Below are 20,294 nucleotides of genomic sequence, written 5' to 3' on the forward strand. Positions count from 1 at the left end.
TCCACTCAAAGATTGGGTCCCATGATGGGCGAAGCAACCTAAGAAAATTGGTTATATACTTACTTCATAAGCAGCCATGTCACTCACAGAGACATGTCAATGTCTCTGCCCCAAACACTATATGAATCCATTATCATGAAATGTGCACAATAGGCAAATATATAGAAACAGGAAGCAAATTAGTACTTGACCAGGTCTTTAAGAATCAGAAACTGAATTGGTGGCACAAAGGATAAAGGGAACAGGGCTTCTTTTGAAGTGATGAAATACTCAAAAATTGATAGTGATTGTAGAAACATGCTTGTTTGAGTATACGATAAAACATTGAATTAGGGCTGGCATAGTGGCACGGCAGATGGAGCTGCCAAGTGCAACTCTGGCAATCCATATGGGCTCAAATTCAAGTCACAACTGCTCCACTTCCCATCCAGCTCCTTCTTAGCATGCCTGTCAAAGCAGCAGAGGAGCAAGTGCTTGGGCCCTTGCATCCATGTGGGAAACCCAGGGGTCTGACCTAGCCTGGGCCATTTCAGCCATTTGGGGAGTGATTCAGTGATTGGAAAATATATCTCTATATCTATCTCCCTCTCTCTGTGTAACTGTGCTTTTTAAATAAATAAAAATAAGAAAAAGAGATTGAATTATACCTCCTGCATTGGTGATATGGATATATGTAAATTACCAAAATTTCTACCCAAAAATACCTTGAATCATGCTAAGAAATGTGGATCAGTTGTTTAATAACTTTATCTTTTGTTCTATCTCACAGAGACTGTAGACGCAAGTCACCTCTCACTTGCCACTGTTATGGGCCCTATTCTAAAATCTGTTACATAATGGAGCTGCCTTACACATACATTTATTCAACTGTGATCCAGATGAAAGTACTTAATCATAAAAGAGACTCTGTGAGCCAATACTGGGACACAGCAAATTAAACTGTTGCCTGCAACATTGGTATTCCAGATCAGAACACCAGTAAGAGTCCCAGCTACCTCATTTCTAGTCCAGCTCCCTGTTAATGCACCTGGGAAGCCAGAGAAGGATGGCCCAAATAATTGGGTGCTGTGCCACTCACACAGTAAACTCAAATGGAGTTCCAGGCTCTTGGCTTCAGCTTGGCTGGCCCTGGACATTGTGGTCTTTTGGGGAGTAAACTATAGGATGGAAGATGTATCTTGTCTCTCTCATTCTAAAAGAGAGATTCTGTATGAACGGGAGATCCTCTAACTTGACTTTATCCTCCTGTCACACCAGTCCACAGGTCTGACTGTTCATACGATGTATTCACTTTGATCAATGCAAGTTATACTTTAACTACATGATAAATTTCTTCATAGACATAAGCACGAGGAGCTCCAGAAAGGGACAGCAATTGGAAAGAAAGCAATGCATTTCAGCAGGATGTCTGTGAAACACACTTCAGTTCTGCTGCTGCTGCTACCACTGAGTTGTTACTTCCATTCTGGGAGTTGTGGGAAGGTGCTGGTGTGGCCTATGGAATTCAGTCATTGGATGAATTTGAAGACAATTTTGGATGAACTTATCCAGCGAGGCCATGAAGTCACTGTCCTGAGATCTTCAGCTTCTGTTGTCATTAGTTCCAACAGCAAATCTGGAATTCAATTTGAAACTTTTCCTACAAATTTCACCAAAGATGAAGTGGAAACTTTTTTCATGTACTGGATCAATCAGTTGATATATAATGTGTCATTTGATATATATTGGGAGCACTTTCCAGCAATGCAAGAGTTTATTTTAGCATATTCTGATGTTTATGAAAGTCTCTGCAAAGAAGTAGTTTTGAATAAGAAACTCATGACCAAGCTTCAAGAATCGAGGTTTGATGTTGTTCTTGCAGACGCCTTTGCTCCCTGTGGTGAGCTGCTGGCTGAGCTTCTGGAAATACCCCTTGTGTACAGTCTTCGTGGCTTTCCTGCCTACTTACTGGAGAAGTATGGTGGAGGACTTCTATTTCCTCCTTCCTATGTACCTATTATTCTGTCTGGTTTAAGCAGCCAAATGAGAGAAAGGTCTTCCATCTGCTGGCTCACTCCCCAGTTAGCCACAACTGCCAGAGCTGTGCCGATCTGAAGCCAGGAGCCAGAAGCTTCCTCCAGGTCTTCCCATGCAGGTACAGGGACTCAAGGACTTGGGTCACCTTCTACTGCTTTCTCAAGCCATAGCAGAGAGCAGGATTGGAAGTGGAGCAGCTGGGACTTGAACCAGTGCCCAAATGGGATACCGGCACTATGGGCTACACCACAGCACCAGCCCTGGATTTTCTTCTAAAAGAAAACAGTCTTGAAGATGCAGTAATTAAATTATATTTTCTAGAGGTACAGTTACGGAAAAGGTGAGAATTAAGATGCTTTTAAGAGTTCATACAACAGATAATGACGAAATAGATTTCAATAGTCATAGACATGACTAAACCTAATCTCATATCACTACACCAACTCTATCGTGTATACTGTAAGAAAAATAGTTAATATAGGCAGTGCTGGGAGGGAGGGGTTGCGTGCGCCCGTGCCCGACCGCCCTGCTCCGTGTGCACGCGCTGCTCCGTGCGTGCGCGCAGGGGGCCCAGGGCTGGGGGGCAGCAGCGCCCCCGCCCCCGCCCCCCCAGGGCGGGCCTCTTTTTTTTTTTTTGCTCTCGGTGGGGGCACAGTGCCCGGGGGGAGGGGCGCCCGGGTCTCTCTCCCCCCACCCCACCCCCGCCCCTGTGTCTCTCTGTGCGCGCGGGCGCCGGCACAGGTGCAGCCGCTCCCGGGCTCGCAGAGGTCCCGGCCATGGCGCGGGCGTGAGGAGCGGACCTGGGGGGGACCCGTGGGGGACTGGGCGGGGGGGGGGAGCGGCCGCCCGCATGGACGTGTTCAGCTTCGTGAGGATCGCCAAGAGTCACGTGACACAGGCGGTCCCGTTTGACGACCCGCGGTTGGAGAGCTGCCAAATCCTCCCTCCGGCTCCTTGCAAGGTGGAGATGCGGAGGGACCCCGTCCTGGGACTCGGCTTCGTGGCAGGAAGTGAGAAGCCGGCGGTCCTGCGGTGGGTCACTCCAGGTGGCCCTTCGGAAGGCAAGCTGATCCCAGGGGATCAAATTGTCATGATCAATGACGAACCCGTCAGCGCTGCACCTCGGGAGCGGGTCATCGACCTGGTCCGGTTTCATTTTGGATTATGCTCCTTATCGTTGGGTGGCTCTATTATAGAATTTTGTGGATTTTTTTTTTTTTTTGACAATGAAAGAATTTCTTGGATACCAATTGACTGCTGTAGGAACCACATTTAAAAATTTTTTTTCATGTCGTCTCAAAAACAGCAATCATTGCTGCACTGAAATTAGCTGAGGTCTATTCATGTCACACTTTTCTAAGTTGTGAATTCTAACTCATATTTTATCGCGGTGGAGGAACAGATCTAGGAAGAACCCGTGCCCCTTGCAAATTAGTGTATCCTTCTTTAAAAGTATCTAAAAGGATAATTATCTTTTTGGCTTTTCACAATTAGACACATCAAATTAAAACAGCCTCCAAATTTTTTTTTTTTGAAATGTATGGTGTATAATCACTCATGGAAACATCGTGAATCACAGCCTATCTTCCCAAGGCTAGCCCACCTAGTTAAATGCATTTGCTTTCAGTAAACAGTTGTTGAACGTTCTCTTTATATACAGAAGATCGGTTTAGTATATATTAAGTAAAGAGTTCATCAGTTTGCACCCACGCAGAAACACAAAGTGTAAAATCCTGTGTCAGTACTAGTTATAGCATTACTTCACATTGGACAACACATTAAGGGCAGAGATCCCACATGGGGAGTAAGTGCAAAAAAAAAAAAAAAAAAAGAAAAGAAAAGAAAAGAAAAGAAAAATAGTTAATATAGATAAAACATTGAAAATGCCTCTAGCATCAAAATAAAATGAAACCTGTCTGTCAAAGAGACATCTGCATTCAGTGTACATTCCAAGAAATGGGAGCAACTTAAATGTCCATTCAAGAAATAGGATGAAGTCATGTCATTTGCAACGACAAGGGGAGAACTTCTAGTTACTACATAAAGTGAAATAATCCTGTCACAGAAAAGCAATTAGTGTCTGATTTGCTTCACATGAGAAGTCTAGCCAACCTGATCTCATAGTAGTTGGAAGTAAAATGGCAGTTACCGGAAGCCAGGGAAAGGATGGAATTGGAGGAATAAGAAAATATTGACAAATAGGTATGCATAGTTATAGTAACAGATGATAAGATCTGATGTTCTATTGTGCAGATAGATTAATGATAATGCATATAGATTTGCAATATTTTACTGTAAAGAAATGTGTTTGAAAATATAAATATTTTATCATGATTTGAAAATTGCATAATGTTCATATGTATTGAAACTTTACATGGCACCTTATAAATACATAATTTTTATCTGTCAGTTAAAATATAAAAATACATAACAGTATAAAATGGCTCTGACATTTAGTAATCCAGATACAATGTTGACCATTGATACTATTGCTCTTCTTGTTGTTGCTGGCACAATTAATTACCTAAAGTGTGCCAGATACTTTAGATATACCTCGCTCAATAGGACCTGGCTTCCAACAGATGGAGATTTTATTCTCAAGCACAGAGAAGAAAAATAGTGTTGACTCATTTAAAACCAAATGTATTAAAGTACCTAAAAGGCAATCTGTAGAAGTGTAATTGACACTTTGAGAAGCAATGTCTTGAATAGTCCTTGTTGAGGAATGGTTTTTATTTTAAATACTATTTGTTGAACTCTTTACTTAGCATAGAGTTAAACGTGTATAAAGTCAACTGAAAAATAAATCTCAGGGGCTGGTGCTGAGGCACAGCGGGTTAAAGCTCCAGCCTGCGATGCTGGCATCCCATATGGGTGCCAGTTTGAGTTCCAGCTGCTCCTCTTCCAAACCAGCTCTCTGCTATGGCCTGGGAAAGCGCTACAAGATGGCCCAGGTCCTTGGGACCCTGCACCTGCATGGGAGACCCAGAGGAGGCTCTTGGCCCTGGCTTAAGATCAGCTCAGCTCTGGTTGTTGTGGTCATTTGGGGAGTGAATCCGCAGAATGGAAGACCTCTCTCTCTCTGGCTCTACCTCTCTCTGTAACTCTGTCTTTCAAATAAATAAATACAATTCAAAAAAAAAAAAAGATCTCAGTAAAAAAAATAAGACTGAGAATAAGAGAGGGAGGAGGAAGAGGTGTTGGGAATATAGGTGGGAGGGTGGGCACACTGGGAAAAATCACCATGTTCCTAAAGTTGTAATTATGAAGTGTATGAAGTTTGTAACTGTAAAGCTGCATAGCTCTACATACATTTCTATGGACTTACTTCTAAGGGTACAGGTTTTTTTTACAAGATGTATTTATTTATCTGAAAGTCAGAGTGACACAGAGAGAGAAAGAGAGGCAAAGAGAGAGAGAGAGAGAGAGAGAGAGAGAGAGAGAGCTGTCTTCCATACACTAGTTTACTCCCCAATTGGCCACAACAGCCGGAGCTGTGCCAATCTGAAGCCAGGAGTCAGGAGCTTCTTCCAGGTCTCCCATGTGGGTGCAGGGGCCCAAGTACTTGGGCCATCTTCTACTGCATTCCCGGGCCATAGCAGAAAGCAGGATTGGAAATGGATCAACCAGGTCTCAAACCAGTGCCCATATGGGATGCCAGCGCTTCAGACCAGGGTGTTAACCCACTGTACCACAGCACCAGCCCTTAAGGGTATAGTTTAAGAACTTGCCAAGGGACCCCAAATCTCCTTAAGCTACGTGGTAAAAATACTATCTTAAGTGTTAAAGTGATCACATGGATAGGATTAAGGGTCTGGTAATAACAACAGAGTTAAAAAGGAGTGAATTCTCCAACATGGGAAACTGTCCAAATAGCAGACTCAATGAATGATAATCACTTTAAATAGTATTCTTACTTCAGAATCAGCCCCTTAAGGCATGCTGGTCTGGCTGGAAAATCCATGAGAACATTTTAGGCATGGAAAGCCAAGATGCTGTGGCAAAAAATGTCCTACATGAAGTACCTCAATGGGTGAGACCCCAGTGGTCATCAAAGAAGGAGGTACTTTTTTCTGAAGGGAAGAGAGAACTTCCACTTTGCTTATGGCCTTGTCTAAACACTGATGGACTTTGTGGATTCAAAAGGCTTCCATAGTCTAGATAGCTCATGTCAAGGGCCTCTGGTGATCACTGATGTCATACATAAGAATATTAATTGTTAAGTTAACAATAAGAGTCACTGTGCACTAAATGCCCCATGCAGGACCTCTTTCCTCAAAGGGTTGCATTATAATTATGTCTAAGTGCTGTTTTTTAAAATATTTATTTTATTTATTTGAGAGACAGAGTTACAGAAAGAGATAGAGACAGAGAGAGAGGTCTTACATCTGGTGGTTCACTTCCCAGATGGCCACAACAGCCAAAACTATGCCTATCCAAAGCCAGAAGCCAGGAGCTTTTTCCGGGTCTTCCACATGGGTGCAGGGGCCCAAGGACTTGGGCCATCTTCTACTGCTTTCCCCAGGCCACAGCAGAGAGCTGGATTGGAAGAAGAGCAGCCAGGACTAGAACCGGCACCCATATGGGATGCTGGCACTTCAAGCCAGGGCTTTAACCTGCTGCGCCACGGCGCCGGCCTTCTGGCCTCTCTAAGTGCTCTCAAAAGATGCATCTTGGGTGCTTCTTTAAAGTTAACCATTTCTAAAAAAAAGAAGAAGTGAAATTAACATCAAGATGTAATGACTTTGAGCAGCCCTTGTCTCAACTGTTGAGGAACAGGTTTTATTTTGTTTTGTTTTGTTTTTTCCTATGCAAATTTTTGAACTCTTTACTTAGTATACAGTTGGTCTTCTGTGTATAAAGTTAAGCAAAAATGGATCTTACTGAAGAACAGGACTGGGAACGGGAGAGGGTGGAGGAGGAGGAGGGATGGGAAAGTGGATGTGAGAGCAGTTATGGTGGGAAGAAGCATTATAATACTAAAGTTGCACTTATGAAATGCATGAAGACTGTACTCCTTAAATAAACACACTTTTAATTTTTTAGAAAAGCAAATACATAAATTTGGGCAAAAAGTTGTACAAGATGAGGACTAACATTATATTGCAAGCATTGAGGCTCTTTACGAATAGTCCACACTAACAGGAAAATCATTTCTCAACAACATAAATGTGTGGCCCTCAAAACATTTACAGCCAGATCCAATGTGTACCTGCTTTCCCCAGTGCTGATATAATTTCTCATCTAGATTCCAGAGGTTTATAGCAAAATAAGTGACATGGCACCTTGTCATTGTTTTCTGCCTTTTTTCAAGTTGATGGGACAACTCAGTGATGCTCCTCTGGGGACCATGCATCTCAGCATGTTAGCTGCCTAAGCAGATGAGCGCAGGGGAAAAGTATACATAGCAACTCCTGCCACTCATTCCTAAAAATGGCCCTTAGATTATAATTAGAACAAAATCCTGTCAACAGATGGCACTTTTTATAAAAGAAAACAAACATTTAATATATCTTAAATTCATATCACACTTTTAAGATATGTTCAAAGTGCTCTGCATATATACATATATATATATATATATTCTATATAATTTGATCTCCTAAGAGGCCATTTTTATCTAACTTCTTATTACAGTTACCTAAAATGTATTAAGTAGTAGCTTTGGTTCTGTATGGTAATTTTCACAGGTCCAAAGTCTAAGGCAATATTAGTGAAAGTTATATACAACATATCTGTGTATTTAATATTTCTACAATTTTATAAAGGAGAAGTGACAGTGTTACTAAGGGAGAAAAAGGAGAGTACAAGGAAAACTGGAAGATGACAGCACTTGAATGTGATAATTAGTAAAAATACCTGCTATTATTAACCATTATGTCCCATTATCCTATACATAGGAAACCTATAAAAATGTAAATTGAACAATAAATATACCACTCATGGTAATTTAGAAATAAATGCCTTTAGGTTCCATTCTTTTGAAATAAAAATATATGAGTAATTAGAGTATCTGAAAATATGTTAAAGTTATTAGAAAAATGTCATACACTTTATTGCATGTTTTTACTAAATGTTCAACTGAACTAAATATCACATAAATTATTGATATGTAATATTACAAATGTATTCATAGATGGGTTTTCTAACACTAGGATGTCATTATATTTTAAGCAGTGCGCTATAGTTCAAAATATCAATATTATGGGGCTGGTGCTGTGATATAATGGGTAAAGCCACCGCCTGTAGTGCCAGCATTGCATATGGGCACTGGTTCTAGTTCCGGCTGCTCCACTTCCCATCCAGCTCTCTGCTATGGCCTGGAAAAGCAGTAGAAGATGACCCAAGTCCTTGGGCCCCTTTTCCAGTGTGCTAGACCCAAAAGAAGCTCCAGGCTCCGGGCTTCAGACTGGCGCAGCTCCAGCCATTGCGGCCAACTGGGGAGTGAACCAGTGGATGGAAGACACCTCTCTCTCTCTGCCTCTGCCTCTCCTTCTCTCTCTGTGTAACTCTTTCAAATAAATAAATAAATCTTTAAAAAATTAGTATTGGACAATAGCTCTCCTGTATTTGAAACACATACACTACATACTAATGTGTAATGTACTGCACTGCAGACTGATAAACTCTGACATATTGCTACTTGTCATAATTTTTAACAAGTAGTTATGTTTTCCAACTCTACCTGTGCAGTTCTTGCACTAAATATTAGAGTAAACAAATGCTATTGGTCTTTGTTCACTCAACTAATTGATATGTGTCTGGTAAATTCATAGATTATTCACAAATTTGTTAGAGACAAGAAAGATCTTTTAAATTTGTTGATTTTTCAAAGCAGATAATTACTTAGCAAACCTGAAATCATCCAATTAGAACATATCAAGATGAAGAAAGTGTAGTAGCCTCAGACCTATTACTAAGATTGCGCAGGTCGTGAAAGTAATTTCTTTGTTATTGTGTAATTATGAAAAGATTTAAAGGATATTTAAAGGATAGCTTATATATGTAAAAGCTACTATATTGTCCCACTGAAAAACATATTTTAATTCTTAATTATAATGAAGCTTATAAAGTCTTAATTATTATTTTAATACACCTCTGTCAGTTTTTACTGAAATACCTACAGAATAGAGTACTTGAGACTTCATGGATTGCACAAAAAGATTTGTATCCAAGTCAAGGATTGTAAAATTTTATTTTATATTCTGTTAAAAAATATTTCTTTCTACTGGTAACTTTCTTTTCATTAATAATCATAAACTCAGATATTCTGTCATTTTGTAAAAGAGAAAGGACAATTTTGACAGATTATGTTGATTTGAAAATGTTTATACTCTTTGTATTAGGTACTCATATAAAGCCATATAGGGAAAAGTAATTAATAAATGCAAAATAAATATTTATCAAAATTATTTACAAAAAATCTATTGTAGGTAATCTGAATGTTAATGAATGATTAAATAATTTGTATATATACCTATGTATGCACAAACACATGTATATATCACACCATTATAATTGTTTTTCCAAAGAACTTTTAATAACACTAAATCAGCTAAAATAGGAGAATAAGTTGGAAACAGAAGGACAAAGAAGGTTATTAAAATGACATCACATCTTTCCATAAAATTAAAAAGGAATGTAATTAGGATTACAATTCTCTAAATATGTAACATATAATGTTCAAAGGCAGAAGTTTTAGTTTTGGAAGAAAAAGTTTTTTGAGACACTGGCACCACAGCCATATGACTACTATTAACACTATCTCCTGTGCAACTGGAAATGGGTGGATGGATTCTTGTTCCATGTTTTACAACAGGTACTACAGTAATGATTCATGATAATACTTAAATTTCTTTCCTGGTTGATTGCACCAATCCTTTCAATACTATTTTCTGTGCTATTGCTGTTTTGTGACAGAATCTGTTTTTTCTTCACAGGAGATGGAAGCCTTTGTGCAGAGCTCTGGGGAAGAGGGAGTGGTGGTGTTTTCCCTGGGGTCCATGATCACTAACATGACAGAGGAAAGGACCAATGTGATCGCATCAGCCCTGGCCCAGCTGCCACAAAAGGTGAGAAATAAACATGCCCTAATGGCAGCCAGCTACTGAATGAGGCTGTGAAACTCTGCAAAGTGTCATATTATGGAATGTTCCTTTGTGAAAAATAAATATTTATGATAGTTCTCATTTACCTCAGATATCAGGATTTTTTAATTTAATTTTTATTTATTTGGAAGGCAGAGTTAAAGAGAGAGGAGATAAATCAGAGAGAGAGAGAGAGAGAGAGATGCATGTATATTTAGAGAGAGAGAGAGAGGTTTCTCTTTCATTCACTGGTTCACTCCCCCAAATGGCCACAATGGCAGGACTGGGCCAAGCCGAAGCCCGGAGTAAGGAGCTTCTTCCAGGTCTCCCAGGTGGATGCAAAGGCCCGAGCACTTGGCCATCTTCTTCTGTTTTCCCAGGCACATTAGCAGGGAGCTGGATCAGAAGTGGTACAACCAAGTCTCAAACTGGTACCCAGATAGGATGCCAACCTCACAGGCAGATACTTAACCTATGTCTGCCCCTAAGATATCAGTTTAAAATAAAACCCTATTTGACAGGTGCAAAAATAGCTCACAGGGTGCTTTTATTGTAAATAACTGGCATTAAATTATGATAGAAGTATATTTAAACAAGATGCATGAAACTTTGATGTCATCATGATATTGCAGGCAGATAAAGAGAAATCACTAAATTCTACTCCATAGTTTGCTTCCTTTCCTTGCAGGATTTTTGAGGTCACTGCATATACTAAAGATGTTATCAGAAAGGTGTTAAATTTTCTGATTGCACTGGCACAATAACATTAAGGGAATATTGAAAAAAGTCTTAAGTGTATCATGCAGTTTAATTTCCCATGTAATCCTGGGCCTCTTGACTTACCCTAATTTGGGGATAGGACTATTCAAAGTGCTGTTCAGAAAAAAGCTACTGCTCAGAAGAAGCAGGAGCTCACCAAATTTGAGTCAATGTATGCCCTCAGTTAAGCAAATTTGGGGAAACAGAAAAATCAATCTGCCCTTCAGCACTGGACTCCAGCAGTGTGTTAAGCAGACAGATATAAGGAAAATTTGGAGATGAGTCTTGTGCTAAAAATCAGACCTTTTACACTGTAAAATGTGGCTACACAGCCAAAGAAACTGGATATGGCAGTAATTAGCAATATTGGCTGTCAATACTTTTAATACATCTTGGAAAAGTTGAAAAATATAACATTTTCATAGTTATGGATTTTTAAACCACTACATTATTTAAAAACTGTCTCTTACTTCTTGCATTTAAAGAATTTTCAACCCTAGCCATGGATTCATTTCAAAAATGCATCTTGAAAATTTTTCTGGAACAATTTAAATACAGTTCCTAAGCAGAATGAATTGTTTCACTCAGCAGATTACACAGATTTCCTTTTTGTATATTAAAAGATGTCAAATTCTAATAAACAGTTTATAGAACAGTGGAACAAGTAAACCCTTGTTTCCATTGTTTAAATATAAAATATTCATGGTAAATTTGGAGAATAAGGCTCACATTTTAGACACAATTGCACACATAAAGTTAAATATATATACAATATATATAACATAGAATACTGATAATGAGTTCTTTTTTCGCACTATAATTATGACTACCTGAAAATTTCTTAAATAGTTGAATTTGTCACTTATCTTCTTACCTGATTAAGGTACTAAAAGTGAAATACCATGGTTGGATTACAAACCTGATTAAGTGGAACAAGAGTACAGGAAATGTAAGGGCTTTAGGTTTTAGTTTTTGTTATTACTTAATCTCTCCTGTCCACTTTTATTTGTCATCACATTCCAAGGTATTTAAGAGTGCTCTCTCAACCACCACAGAATTTGAACATTTTATTATTTGAAATCCAACTAATGGAATTGGTATTTCTTTCCCTAACAGGTTCTTTGGCGATTTGAAGGCAAGAAACCAGACTCATTAGGATCCAACACTCGGCTCTATAAGTGGATCCCTCAGAATGACCTTCTAGGTAAGACTCTGGAGAACAGACACTGAAAACATGAGTAACAGCCAATCGAGATGAGAGTAGTAAGACTTTATTATTGAAACATTTAAAAGTCAAAATAAATGTCTTCACATCCCTTTTCCAGGCCTAGGAAACAATCAATGAATTATAACAGTTGGCATTTTTTATTACAAAATTTTTAGGCCCAGAATCACAGTATCCTTATTTTAAGTATACTTACGCCTCAGGGGTAATTTCTCAACATTTTCCTGGGGAAGGACATTTGGCAAAATTATTAAGATATTGCTTGGGGCACATACATTCTATACTCGGCTTCTTGGATTCAAGTTTCAACTCCATGTTTGATTCCTGCTGCCTGCTAACATACATCAGCAGGGCCAGCAACTGCTGATGAAAGTCCCTGGATCATTGTCAGCCATGTGGTAGACGTGGATTGAGTTCCTAGCTTCTGGCTTCAGCTTGTGCCAACCCCAGCTGTTGCATGCATTTCAAGAGTAAATCAGTAGTTTGCTTTCTATGTTTCCCTCACTCCTTCCTCTATCCAGTGTGTGTGTGTGTGTGTGTGTGTGTGTGTCTGTCTGTCTCTCTCTCTCAGTTCTTGCTCTCTGTTTCTTTCAAATAAATTAATTAAATAACAATAATAATACCTTAGTTTGTATTATTGACTCTTAAATCAGTCATTACATTTGTCATCTGCCTTTTTCCCTAATATAGGGATTTCCAAATGCTACCAAAAATAATAACAATTTAAACACAGTTTCATGGCTTTTGATAAAGTTTCCAGAGGTCATTGTTCCTTGAGTGCCTCATACTGTACATTTCTCATTTTATTAGCAAGATTTGTAATTAATAATTTTACCAAAAATCACATCACTCAATCCCAGGTCATCCAAAAACCAAAGCTTTTATAACTCATGGTGGAGCCAATGGTGTCTTTGAAGCGATCTACCATGGAGTCCCTATGGTGGGCCTTCCTTTGTTTGGAGATCAACCTGATAACATTGTCTACATGAAGACCAAGGGAGCAGCTGTTAAATTGGACTGGAAAACAATGTCAAGTGCAGATTTGCTCAACGCCTTGAAGACAGTCATTAATGACCCCTCGTGAGTATTATTCTCTTTAAAACTACAATTGTATTTTCAGATAAGTTTTCAGCTGAGGCCAAAGGGACACAACTGATTCTGAGCATGAACATCATGTTGAGTCCAGATTTGCTTCATGTTAGAAGATAGTTATCAAAAATTCATTGTAAGTGTCACAACATTTTTGGTGAATATATAAAAAGATTTTTAATGTTTAAAAATAGGGTTCAAATTTTGAATTAGCCAGTCATTGAAACTAATGACGGAGGTTAACAGGACAAGGAAACATTAGGAACAGTGCAGAAACTTGAAATCATAAATGTTATAACTGTCCTAACAGACTTTATGCACCATTATAAATTTGTTTCAGCATAAGAACTCATAAAATGTTATTTTCAATAGATTTTACTCTTTGTATATCAGATATAAAGCCTGACAACTAGAATGCATATAGATAGAAAAAAAGGTTCTATAGTGAAACCAGTAAACAACCCATTTTCTTACATATTTAATCATATTTTTGTATTTTAAAAAAACTTTAAATGATATGATTTCAGTAAACAATACTGAAATTATCAATCTCTATTTTCTATTACATTCAATGATTCCCCAAATTTTGTATTCTAATATTTTGATTCTTATTGTAAGCTTTCAAATTTACTGAATCAACTTATTGGAAAAGGAGATATATGTTTTCCATATGAGAATAATCTTAGGGCTTATGGTTGTAGTTGTTTTTGTCTTACTTGGAAGAATTACAAAATAAAAATGGAATTGACCTGAAATAGATAAGCTAGAATATCTCTGTTTAATAATAATTTTTGAAACAAGAGGTATTTTATTCTTAAATTATGTAAGTGTAACACACTTATGGTTATACTATTATCTATATGCTCTTGAAATCAATAATATTTGATACATATTTTTCCACTTTTATCTTTTATTGGCAAAGTGAAAATAACGTATTTTCTAAGAATGATAGTACAACGAACACCAGTTTTGAAAGTAATGTGACTCTAATATTATTACAGCTGTTGTTCTTCCTAATGAGCCCCATCATGAGGAGCAAACCTCTTCTTTAAAAAAGGGGTAATATGGATTCATCCTGCCAAGTCCATACTGCCAGGGAGAGCGGGGCGATGGTGTTCTTCTCACAAGAAGCACCAGGGAAGGCGGTGAACATGTCCGTCTTTATTAACAGCCACTTACACTTTTAAAGGGTGGGCAGAAGGGGCCTAACTAACTCAGGGCAAACACCAACTATAGGACAGAACCGACACTGGTGCCAATATGCCTCTCCAATCAGCTTGAAGGTCACATAGCTTTTCTGGTGGGCCTGGGCCACGCCTGGGAGCAGTTTACCTGACCAGCAGAAGGCGGGTGTGGGGGAAATGTGCCTGGAGCTCCCTCTGGCGGCCAGAAGTCAGGCTAACTGCATGGGCTGGGCAGGCAGCCTCAGGGGATCACCCACAGGGTATATTTTTCTTTTGCTAATTTGATGTAAAAACTCCCCTCTCTAGTATGTCTTTCCACCTGCTGTGACCTGTTCAGCAATTTTTCCAGGGTGAAGAGCAGATTGCGGAGTGGGGCGGGGGGGCAGAGGGAGCCTCTCCATGAGCAGAGAAAGAACATCTATTTGCCTCTTCTCGCAGCTTTTATCCTCTCCAGATAGTAGCCTATCTGCATAAGCAAGTGTATATTTGTTCACATCAACACAATTTCACCTATGTGGCAATATGCATCAGGCTATTTCTCACGAGGAGGAGAGGAGCATCTTGTGAAACAAACAGACCATTGCCCATTTGTCTCAGGGGATATTTCACAAGGGGAGGAGGAACATCTTGTGTGATAAACAGACCCTTGACCATTCCTGGAACAAGATGTCAAAGGCCTCTAGGGGAGAGCCTTCCCAAAACCTAAGGCGTGAGAGGACTATTCCCAGCACCCTTGGCCTTCCAAGGAATGCAGGCCTCATGTTGCTATCTCTCCTCAAGAGTGCCAAGATGGCACCCAGGTAGTCCTCCTGCCACCATCTTGTCTATAAATACGTTATACTGAATAATGAAATGAATTAGAAATTATGAATTTAGTTTCTTAATTGAAAAATTGTGCATGATACAACATACAAGGTACTAGCTTTTGGATATATTGTGTGACTTCTCTGTTATAGCCTTTCTCCATTTTATTTGCAAAACATATCAAATTTACTGTACTCCTCTGAAAAACAGTCCTCCCAATATATCTTTTATATAAAAAGAATGGAAGTTACCTCCATCTCAAATGCTACAGTGCATGCTATAGCACTTTTCAATGTAGACTTTGTAGCCACATCCCTACCTGTGCCCTTTGCCTTATTCATTACTTTTTGATCAATAGAAACAGAGGCATTTTAAATGTCTTGAGCAATTTCCACATTCTAAAATAGTAATCTTAGCAAGGAAAACAGCAACAATACTGTCGTTCTGCTATGTAATGAGAATATTAAAGGAATTCTAAGGATAAATGAATAATTTCTCACAATAATCAGATAATAAAGAAACTGTTGCAACCCATTCCATTAAACAATGTTATAAAAGGAACAAGTAAGTGTCAATCAGCATCAGGATTCAAAAAAGGCAATTTACTTCCATACCTTCATGGTTTCAATCAGTAATACATTAAGTAATGATTAATGTTGAAGCTCAATACCAGTTCTCCATTGATACCCACTCCTTATGATACCAACTCTTTGTCAACTTTGTTAGATATGTGCTTGAGTCTTATCATGGACTTGCCCCATCTCTAAATTTTGAACTATTTTGAACTTTGTAGATCAGGTCCATTCACAATTGCTTACAGAATATTCAAGCTCTACGTGTCAGAAGACTCTTTGTTTGTTTCTATTAGTTTCCATTTTTTTGTCTTTGGGATTTAACTGATTTAAATTTCTGGATTTGGATATTAAAAGTACTTATTCTCTCCCAATTCCTCTCTTCAATCTTGGTATTCAATACATCCAACAAATTCCAGTCTATGAACTAAGATCTCTATTATGATTACTGAAGAAAATAATTTGCTTTTTTCACCTTTTGTGACACTCATCTTCCCCATCTGCATGAAACATGTATGTCCATGTTTCCTATTTCATTCTATAACTGGTGTCTACTGATTTTCCTTCAGCTATAAAGAGAATGCCATGAGGTTATCAAGAATTCACCACGATCAGCCCATGAAGCCCCTGGATCGAGCAGTCTTCTGGATCGAGTACGTCATGCGCCACAAAGGAGCCAAACATCTCCGGGTTGCAGCCCACGACCTCACCTGGTACCAGTACCACTCTCTGGACGTGATTGGGTTCCTGCTGGCTTGTGTGACAATCACTACTTACCTTGTCATGAAATGTAGTATTCTTGTTTATCAAAATGTTGTTGTGACAGGGAAGAAGAAAAAGAGGGATTAGAGGTCATCAAGATTTAAGGCCGGGAGCCAGGACAAGTGAGACCATTTCTTTATATCAGCTACTATGGATCATGGTGTGGCAAGATGGTTCTCCACAGTTTATAAGACCTGTGGCTTCCTGGCTTACCCAAATACTTTATTCTTAATTAAGCATGAAAAAAACACACAATTGGAGTTACATCAATCCTCAAATAATTCTACTTTAATCGTAACTGAAAATAAATGAGACTCACTGGAGCATTAGTCTATTGATGTCCTGATGTTTTCATGTGCATTTTCAGAAATATCATGTCCTTGAACATAATGCAATCAAATCGAATATTTCTATCCTTTCCAAAGAAAGCCAGAACCAGATTTTTTTAAAGGTACTAAGAGAAATTTTATCCAAACCTCTGTAGCATGGAAGAGAGCCTCCAAGATAAACTGACTTCAACTTAAACTAAAACAAAGTGACTGTGATTAAAAAAAAAAAAAAAAAAAAAAAAGATAAGTGGGCTGGTGCTGTGGCATAGCAGGTAAAGCAGCCACCTCCTGGGCCAGCATCTCATGTGAGTGCCGGTTCGAGTCCCGGCTGCTCCATTTCCAATCCAGCTTTCTGATGTGGCCTGGGAAAGCAGTAGAAGATGGCCCAAGGTCCTCGGGACCCTGCACCCTCGTGGGAGACCTGAAAGAAGCTTCTGGCTCCTGAATTCAGATCAGCACAGCTCCAGCCATTGCGGCCAATTGGGGAGTGAACCAGAGGATGGAAGACATCTCTTTCTCTCTCTCCTTCTCTCACTGTGTAACTCTGTCTTTCAAATAAATAAGTAAATCTTTTTAAAAAAATGATGTGAGCATTCAGTAGAAAATGTGTGGACCAAAAGGGAGCTTAGAAATTCATGTAATTGGAAAATTACAGAAGAATGAGTTAGAAAATTACTAATATTGATTTGGCAAGGTGGGTGGGACAAAGGCCATTTTTCAGTTTGGCAGGATTATGTTTTTGTCAGCAAAAAATAAGCATGGAGAACAGATTCACCTTTATAAACATAACCCACGGCTTAGTGCAGGTGGAAGACAGGTGATATTGGTGAAATCTCTCAGCACAGTGTTTGGGAAGGTCTTTTCTACCACATGGAGTGTACAGCTCACATTTCTAATGAAGTACAAGCCATGCAATCATGGGTATTTTTAAAATTTTGTTTAAAACTTTTAGATGTCCCAAACTTGCTTCCTATGTAAATTGAACAATCTAGTAAAATATTTGGTTTGAAAGATTAAATACTTTTCTACAAGGAGCCTTGAAAATGCTCAAGATACAATTGCCATACTATTAAGTGATCCTAGTAAGTTGTTAGTAACACACAAAATGAATTTAGATACTATTTCCTTTTAGTCGGGATTGACAGCTTGGGCCCAACAAGTTTAGTCCACTGCCTCTGGCTTGTAATGCTACAAACTTTTGCTCCTCCTACAATAACATCTTCCATTTGCTAGCCTTGTATTGCCATGTCAGGTGCTTCCAACTGCTTTAAGGCTTGGGTACTGAGAACATGGAAACCAGAAGTTCATATTAACTCTTTAGTGTACTCTCTCTTCACAATGCACAGAAGCAGAAATAGAAGAATAAAGAGACAAGTATTATACACAGGGACCTTTAAAGCCTGTTCTAGAGAAAACAGCTAAATGGCAAAATGAATTCACATCTTGCCTTTAAATATTTTTATGCATAGAGTTGGGACTCAGAACACAAAGATTACAAAGTAAACAGAGAAAAGACAACATGAGTTAAGGACAGCATTTTTGTCTGACAGAAGATATATTTAAATAATCAGATAGAAGATAAGTATAATTAATGATTATTGAATCATGAAATGCATTTTTATGCATTCTTCAATGCTACAAAATTATTTTCAGTAATAATTGATAACAAAGCTTATTATGATATCGCCAATAAAATAAAGATAATGAATATGTTTCTTTCACTAAACATTGAATGTATAATCTAGCCAGTATAAAGCAAAGTGTACAACAGTTAAGTATAGAAGAGGAAAACAGAGTTGCATTAACAGTCTTTAATTTCACTAATGTTTTTTTTTAAAGAGAAATATATATATATATATATAAGAGTGGGAATAAGAGAGGGAGGAGATGTACAATTTGGAACATGCTCAATCGGACTTGCCCCAAATGGTAGAGTTAAAAATGTGCCAGGGGATTCCAATACAATCCCATCAAGGTGGCATGTACCAATGCCATCTCACTAGTCCAAGTGATCAATTTCAGTTCACAATTGATCACACAGATAGGTCTAAGAGTCAAAGGGATCACACGAACAAGACTAGTGTCTGCTAATACTAACTGATAGAATAAAAAAAGGGAGAGAATGATCCAACATGGGAAGCGGGATACACAGCAGACTCATAGAATGGCAGTTATCCTAAACAGCACTCTGGCCTCAGAATCAGCCCTTAAAGCATTCAGATCTGGCTGAAGAGCCCATGAGAGTATTTCAGGCATGGAAAGCCAAGACACTCTGGCAATGAAAAAAAAAAAAAAACCTAAATGAAATATCTCTGTGAGTGAGATCCCAATGGAAAGAATGGGCCATCAAAGAAGGAGGTACCTTTCTCTGAAGGGAGGAGAGAACTTCCACTTTGACCATGGCCTTGTCTAAATAAGATCGAAGTCAGTGAACTCAAGAGGCTTCCGTAGCCTTGGAAACTCATCACTGGAGCCTAGGGAGATTTCTGATTCCATAAACAAGAGTGTCAATTTGTTAAGTCAACAACAGGAGTCACTGTGCACTTACTCCTCATGTAGGATCTCTGTCCTTAATGTGTTGTCCAATGTGAAGTAATGCTATAACTAGTACTGAAACAGTATTTTACACTTTGTGTTTCTGTGTGGGTGCAAACTGATGAAATCTTTACTTAATATGTACTAAATTGATCTTCTGTATATAAAGATAATTGAAAATGAAAAAAAATCTGATATTTTGCAACAAAAATAAATAAATAAAAAATAAAAAGAGAAACATTTACATATCCGTTATTCTGAATAAGAAAGCTCTATATTGGCTACTGAAGCCAAATTCAAATCTATATGTGTTTTCTTCCCCTGTTTTTCTCTAAGCATCACATTTTTTAAGAAAATCATTAATACTTTAGGTTATCGGGGATATTTACATTTTTCTTAATGAAGTAACTTATGTGAATTCATTGATGATTTTGTCAAAATGATATTTTCAACTTTATATTAAAATACATAAATCTGTACCTACTCATTGCTGATTAAAGAGACTTAGTGAGTGAAGCTGCTGTCTATAATGTCAGAATCCCAAATGGGCACTGGTTCAAGTCCTGGTTGCTCTACTACCAGTCTAGCTCTCTGCTAATGTGCCTGGGAAAGCAGGTGCCTCTTTGCTTTGTTGAGCATTTCCTTTGCTGTGCAAAATTTTTTTCTAGATCACATATTCTTTCTTCTGTCTCACCAAGTCTGTTGTTAACATTTTCCACTTTATTTTCATTTGACATATGGAATACTTTATTTCTAATATTTCTGTTACCTTTTTCTTCAATATCTCTATATCTTTATAAAATGTCTTCTTTATCTTATGTACATATTTTCTTATTTCATGTGTCTGTTTCTCTCTGTTTTTGAGTAAACTTACAATCATTCTGTGAATTGCTTTTCAGTCATTTTATCAACTTCCCCTTCTTCATAGCACA

At 38.3% G+C, this 20,294-nt stretch overlaps 1 protein-coding gene across 1 annotated transcript; it reads left to right on the plus strand.

Moving 5' to 3' along the window:
* The first annotated feature begins 1,365 nt into the window (after window positions 1-1,365).
* On the plus strand, window positions 1,366-17,498 carry LOC108178122 (UDP-glucuronosyltransferase 2B13). Its single transcript, XM_089301782.1, has 6 exons — window positions 1,366-2,082; window positions 2,672-3,197; window positions 9,937-10,088; window positions 11,979-12,066; window positions 12,948-13,167; window positions 16,306-17,498. Exons 1-6 carry the CDS (start codon window positions 1,390-1,392, stop codon window positions 16,583-16,585), a joined length of 1,959 nt encoding a protein of 652 aa, XP_089157908.1. The 5' UTR covers window positions 1,366-1,389; the 3' UTR covers window positions 16,586-17,498.
* Window positions 17,499-20,294: the final 2,796 nt, after the last annotated feature.

This window comes from Oryctolagus cuniculus, chromosome 8, assembly GCF_051225735.1.
Source record: "Oryctolagus cuniculus isolate XC-2025 breed Fujian yellow rabbit chromosome 8, ASM5122573v1, whole genome shotgun sequence".
NCBI classification, from domain to species: domain Eukaryota; kingdom Metazoa; phylum Chordata; class Mammalia; order Lagomorpha; family Leporidae; genus Oryctolagus; species Oryctolagus cuniculus.